Here is a 6,599-nt window from a genome sequence, read left to right on the forward strand (position 1 = left end):
TGTGTGTGTGTGTGTGTGTGTGTGTGTGTGTGTGTGTGTGTGTGTGTTGTAGTAACCATTTGCTGGAAACAATATGACGATATAGTTTGATAACATTCGTGTGTGGTTCTGAGTATTATTCTGGGTTATTTGGGGTCAGTAAAAATAACTTCTTTTCCTTGTAAAACTCTGTTAAGGACTTCGGTAAAGAGTTCCTTATTCCTTTTCCATACTACATATTTTGTGGTGTTCAATAAATACAGAGCAAAGCTTTTTGCTAGGCGCTGGCACCAGACAGGCACCACGCACACACAGACAGATGACAGGCTGAACATAGGCTACAGACGCTAGACAGATGGAAGATGCAGGCAGAATTCAAATTTGGGCCTGCTTTTGGTCTAAACTACTCGGCGAGGAAGGTCTTGTTACCGTTTAGTGCGGAACTAAATCACTGTACCCCTCTACTCTGCATGCTCCCCTGCATCTCTACCCTGCACCCCTCCAGCTTGTGTCCCTCCACTCCATCCTGTCCCCTGCTCTGCCTCCAAGTGATGGAGGGTGTGCAGGCAGCACCTCACCGATGAAGGAGGGCTGGAAGAGGGTCTCAGGGCAGCGGAAGCGCTCGTTGCCAATAGTGATGACCTGCCCATCAGGCAGCTCGTAGCTCTTCTCCAGGGAGGAAGATGAAGCTGCTGTGGCCATCTCGTTCTCAAAATCCAGGGCCACATAGCACAGCTTCTCCTTGATGTCTCGCACAATTTCTCTCTCAGCTGGAAAGGGCAGAAATGGCAAAGTGGTTCCTGGGCTCTGCAAGCTTGGTCGTATCATGGGCTCTCCAGGAAACTCTGTGAATGTGGCCTTAGGAGGAGGACAGAACTGCCCCAGAGAGAATCAAGGCTCCCCTCCACACTAGGTTAAATGTCCTATTCCTCAAAAAGGCTTGATTCCCAAGCACGAACCAAGGGATATTCTTCTTGCTCTGTCACTCTGTCTTGACAAGGCCACAGGTGCTCCTGGGGTTGTTATAGGGCATATTATGGAGCAGACTTGGACTTGACAGACTATAAAAATACTACTACCAAAAATTCTCTCTTACTCAGGTGGGCTTCGCGACCCCCCTCTCCCTTCAGATCCTTTTTTATATCATTTGTTCTTATAGACGCCACAGGAGAAAAATGTCAACAGCTCTCCAGCTAAACCGTGTTGAAACCGCTGGGCCTGAGGTGACGCGAGCATAAACAGTGGGTGCTGGGGGAAGGGAACGCTGAGAAGGTCTAAGGACAGTTTGATGGATCACTGCAGAAGGAAGCTAGCTCTAAGCCTTGTTCTCCTCCCTAGAGCACCTCCATGGGGAAGACTGCAGGATTTTCCAGTCCAAGAGACCCTGAGGACAGAGCCACAGAAGTCTCATCAGTCCTGAGAACCTGGTCCTAGATGAGGTTGTGGGCTCAAGTCTGAATAGGGAAAGGGGTGGGTACCTGTGGTGACAAAGGAATAGCCTCTCTCCGTGAGAATCTTCATGAGGTAGTCCGTGAGGTCCCGTCCAGCCAGGTCGAGACGCATGATGGCATGGGGCAGCGCATAGCCCTCATAAATGGGGACATTGTGGGTGACACCATCCCCAGAATCCAGGACGATGCCTGTGGACAGAGAATATGGACCTTGTTTTTGTCTTTCATTTGTCTGTTTCTGGGGTCTGTTACTGAATGATCTTTCATTATCATATTCTCAACCACCAGGAGAATTCTCAGTTACTGTGTGTATGTTTCCTTCTCCTGAATGAGAAGATTGGTTTCTAGGAGGCAAGTTCTAGGTCTCAATTTCTTGGATTTCTTGAAATGCAGACAAGGTGTTTGACAGTTGTCAATTGTCCTTGAATCCAGATTGCACATTCTGTTGTCTGTTACTTTTAGACTGCAATTCTCTGAGGATGTCAGTTCCCCTGGAGTTGGAGCTGCTTAATGTGAGTGCTGGGAACTGAACTCAGGTCCTTGGCAAATGCAGTATGTGCTCCTAACTGCTGAGCCATCTCTCCAGCTGAGCATGCCTATTGTTTGGTACAGGCTTTGTGGAAAACCCCGGAAGAATGAGTGCTCAGGAAAGCAGTGAACATAGGAAAGAATGCATTTTGTGACGGTGCTCAAGTTCCTATCGAGGATCACATGTTCTCTGCTTCCTGGGCATCCTCCGATGTCCAGGCCACATGCTTATACATCTGTTGTCACAGGTTCTACTGCTCATGAGACAAAGGCAATGCAATGAGGGTGTGTGAAGCCCCTGGCATGACCATGAGAGGAAAAACCCCAGTTGCGCACCTCAGTGATGGCTTTGTGTAAATTTTCTTCCGACTGTACAAGCAGGCTCACATCCAGCATGCTCCACGGCATCCTCATTTGTCATTTCCCTGGTCACTGGATGTCCCTTTGCTCTCAGCATGACCCTCTGGAGGAGCCCCGTTCCCCTTGTGTTGGTAACTGGTCATGTGCTGTCTGAGCTGGATGAGGAGCTGGCCCTGGAAGGTGAGTTGTCCTCACCTCCATTTCGGCCCCAGCATGTTAGTCTCAAAGTGCCTCCTCCAAGGCCCTGTCTGCAGGGGCTACATCCACCCCACCCCCACTCTGTGGTGGGGAGGGAAGAGTGCAGAAGAGTAAAGGCCATGTCCTTGTGGCTAGCTAGAAGCTAAACCATTTCCAGCAGAGGTTTCTACTGTTTTTCCCACAGTGTAAAAGCGCCTGCACTGGTGAACAGAAGTTCACCACGGAGAGAAAGTCAATTAGAAGCTGCAGCTGACTGCCTCAACTTCCCCAGCTAGTTTCTGTAGGATGCTTGTTAAGCCCCAGTTTGATGATGTCATCTATATGCTGCTATTTGCTCTTCTCATTGGAGGGGACACTGCCCTGCCCAGAACCCTCTGTTGGGAACCCCAGCTGATTGTCTCAACAGGGCTTCCCCAGCTGATTTCTACTGGATGTTTTCAGTTTCCAACCTGACAATGTTTTGCTATATATTGAGCTATCTGTCTCTGGCTATTTATTTGTTTTCTTTGGCTTGCTATAGACTTGCTACAGACTCTGCCATTTGAAACGAAATCTGAATTTTCTGAGCATTTTCAGGCCTGTGAAGAAGACACGGAGCCAGAAGAGGCGTGGGTTTCAGTGCTACTGACCTGTGGTGCGGCCAGATGCATAGAGGGAGAGCACAGCTTGAATGGCCACGTACATGGCAGGGACATTGAAGGTTTCGAACATGATCTGGAAGGACAACAGGAGGAAAGTGCTGTCCGTGAAACATCACAGCATCCCCTGACCTACAGAGTGGCCTGTAATGACTTAAGGGCAAGAGCTCAACGGTCCTTATTTATCCCACTTCCATTCCCACGGGACCTGCCCTGATGGCCCCACACAGCAGGTCTGTAAAGACGTTTTGCCGAGTTGGCACATGACGGGGAAGAAGTAGCTGGCTGAGCTGCTTTCCTGCGCACAGTGGTCTTACCTGGGTCATCTTCTCCCGGTTGGCCTTAGGGTTTAAGGGCGCCTCTGTGAGCAGGGTTGGGTGCTCTTCTGGTGCCACCCGCAGCTCGTTGTAGAAGGAGTGGTGCCAGATCTAGTTGAGATAAAAGCTAGGTAAGCCCAGCAGACTCCCCAGTTTTGAGAAGAACCTGGCTAGCCTGCCCATACTGGGGGAGGGTGGCCAAGTGCCACGCAGGAGGGTAAATCCGGAGAGATGGTGAGCCCGGGGGTCTCTGATGGACACGGAGAGACTCTACCCTTGCCCCAAGCATGCCAGGCATAGAACCGATGTATGTGCTGACTTCTACCACTCGACCCTTCCTCTTCTCCCCGTCTCCCAGTCCTTCCTGCTGCTTTGTCCTGGAGGCGGGCTGTGCTTGGTGCTTATTGCTTCCAGGCTTCTGGTTGTGTTTGGCTGATGGATGGCCCGGGCAAGAGCTTAGACAGCGGGAGGAGAGAAAAGCCTTAGCGTTTCTCTTAGCTGTGGTGTGGCCCTCCCTAAACACACCTTCAGTTGATGGCCTCTCTTCCAGCGTGCCAGGTCTTACTGGGTTCCAAGGACACCGCCTACCCACGCCAAGTCCTTGCGGGGGCGCTAGAGAGCGTAAGCGCTCCTATAGCAAGCAGAAGTCCTTTTTCGGTCGCCTTAAACTTGCTCACATCTCTGTGATTCTTCAGTCAGCCTCCTCAAAAGGGCACCCTGTCTCCTGCTGTGGTCCGCGCACATACACCCTGGTCTCCCTGCTTCCTGGCGACGGGCCTGCTGCTCTGCACGGCAGCGCGGCGTCCTCTTAGGTCGGCTCAGTGTTGAGGGGTCAGACCTGAGCACCATGGGAGGCTTAGTGGCATCCCTAGTCTCCGCCCACTGCAGGCTAGTTGTGCCCAAAATTTGGTTATATCTCTTATGTTTTCAAAGCAAGTATTGGGAGATATGTGTGTGTGTGTACAAATCTATCCTCGATAGGGATCGCTGTGTCTCCTCACCCACGGGACCAGCTCCAAGACGACCCAATGAGGGTCTTTACTTTGGAGGGGTTTGGCAAACAGTGTCAGAGCACATGGAAGTTTGACTTCTTTAGCAATAGGGTTAAGTCACACCACTATATTTATGGTAATAAATGTGACAAGAGCCGTTATGGGTTGGACATGGTGTCTGCTTCTTAGTTTCAAAGTCTGCAAGGGAGAAAGTCTAAAAGACAAAAACATCAAGGAAGAGATGGAAACGATCATTATCTTGGAGCCTGGAATGGGCTGGAAGGCAAAGAAGGCTCCCAGCGGCGCCAGAGGGCCTCTGACACACAGGGAATGCCAGGAGCACAGGCCTTGACCTTGGAAGTCTCACAGGAAGATGAGGGACAGAGGCTGACCTCTGTGGAGTGAAATGGGGTTTGAAATACGCCTGTCTCAGCGTCACCGGAGACGGGGACAGCTGGCTCAGCTCTATCATTAAGAGTGGGCCAAGCACCACACTTCAGCTTATTTTTTCAAAGCTCTGTACCTCATAAGTTAGAAATGTTGCCAAATCAAAAAATTTGGAAAATCTTTTATCCCATTTGTTACAAGTTAACATTTGACATCTTTCCCCCTGACTCTTGTCTTCATGTTATTTGTAATTGATTATTGCTTATGCACCTCATATCCATTATTATTATTATTATATGTTGACATTTGTTTTTAATTAATTAATTAAATATTTTGGGGACAGGGTCTTTCTATGTAGCCCTGACTTACCTGGAACTTGCTGTGTAGACCAGGCTAGCCACAAACTCTCAGAGATCTGCCTGCCTCTGCCTCTCCCGTGTTGGAATTAAAGGTGGGTGCCATTACACTTGGCTGTTTTTATTTCATTTTGAAGTCTGGATTCTTTTTTTGAAGAGAGTAATTTTCTTTTCTTAAAAGGGGGATTTAAAAAGTGTGTGTGTGTGTGTGTGTGTGTGTGTGTGTGTGTGTGTGTGATGTACAACAAGTGTAAGTGTTCCCAGAGGCCAGAGAATGGTGTTGGCGCCTCTGGAGTTGTAGGCAGCTGTAAGGCACTGGGTGCTGGCACGGGTGCTAGGAAGCAAACTTCGGTTCTCCTCAAGAGCAGCCCATGCGCAGAGCGGCTGAGCCATCCTCAAGCTCCAGCACTCTGAGTGTTAGTGGTGATTCTATACTACTTATTTACCACTCTTCCAACACGTTTGTTGCGGTGTTTTTGCAATATGTTGTTTGGCTTTGAGATTTAATTTTTGGACATACACATGAGAAGTCACAGCTTTTAGGAAGTCACATCGGTTACTCTTTTCTTCTATGACTCCTTTCACCAGAAAGCTAATGTTTACATTCACCTTACTGTATCTGTACTCTTTAGATTTTTCTATTTAACCTTTAGATTCCGTTGATTTAGATGTGTGAATTGGTATGAGGTGAGATTCTGAGTGATTGGACAACTAGTGGTTACTTCAGAGCAACCCGCCCAGTTCCTAGTAAGCTTTTTTTAAGGTGTGATTTCCTTAAAGAGGTCATACACTGTCCCTACTGTGGAAAAATATTTTGTTTCTTATGTTCTCAAATAAAGTAATGAAAGATGTGTGTGAATAGTGAGTGTCATTTCCAAGCTCCCATCCATGTGTTGGGGTATAGGAAATCCATGCTTAATTTCACCCCTAAAGCACTCTAGTGGAAAAGGAGGTTGTTTGATTTGAGATGGGGTCTGTATCTGTGACCTTGAATTCACAGCAAAGTGCCAATCCTCCTGCCTCAGACTTTCAAGCTCTGGGACTATAGGCATGAACCCTGGCACCTCAGAAGAAGAAGCAAAGGCTGGGGCTGTGGTGTGTACACGCATTCCTTTTCATGCTCCTCTCTGATGAGAAGGCTGTCGTAACAGAGGCTAGCTCACACCTGAAGTGTACTCCATTGTCGGTGGACAGAGGGAAGAATACTGGAAAGGCGCAGTGGACAGAGGGAAGAATACTGGAAAGGCGCAGTGGACAGAGGGAAGAATACTGGAAAGGCGCAGTGGACAGAGGGAAGAATACTGGAAGGCGCAGTGGACAGAGGGAAGAGTACTGGAAGGCACAGTGGACAGAGGGAAGAGTACTGGAAGGCGCAGTGGACAGAGGGAAGAAT

The 6,599-nt window shown here is 48.8% G+C and overlaps 1 protein-coding gene and 1 long non-coding RNA gene across 2 annotated transcripts in view; one reads left to right on the plus strand and one right to left on the minus strand.

Annotated features, from left to right (window-relative positions):
* The window catches only part of Actg2 (actin gamma 2, smooth muscle), a 21,117-nt gene that overhangs the window by 4,925 nt on the left and 9,593 nt on the right, over positions 1-6,599 (minus strand). The window contains exons 4-7 of the mRNA XM_055596337.1: positions 3,472-3,582; positions 3,146-3,230; positions 1,458-1,619; positions 558-749 (exon numbers count right to left, since the gene is read on the minus strand). Of these exons, the coding sequence (XP_055452312.1) occupies positions 558-749; positions 1,458-1,619; positions 3,146-3,230; positions 3,472-3,582 (550 nt within the window). The remainder of the gene's footprint in view (positions 1-557; positions 750-1,457; positions 1,620-3,145; positions 3,231-3,471; positions 3,583-6,599) is intronic.
* Positions 726-3,151, plus strand: LOC129668362 (uncharacterized). Its single transcript, XR_008718904.1, has 3 exons — positions 726-1,418; positions 2,207-2,498; positions 3,093-3,151. It is a non-coding gene; the product is annotated as an uncharacterized LOC129668362 (long non-coding RNA).

This window comes from Psammomys obesus, unplaced genomic scaffold, assembly GCF_907164565.1.
Source record: "Psammomys obesus unplaced genomic scaffold, mPsaObe1.curated_primary_1811, whole genome shotgun sequence".
In the NCBI taxonomy this organism is placed as follows: domain Eukaryota; kingdom Metazoa; phylum Chordata; class Mammalia; order Rodentia; family Muridae; genus Psammomys; species Psammomys obesus.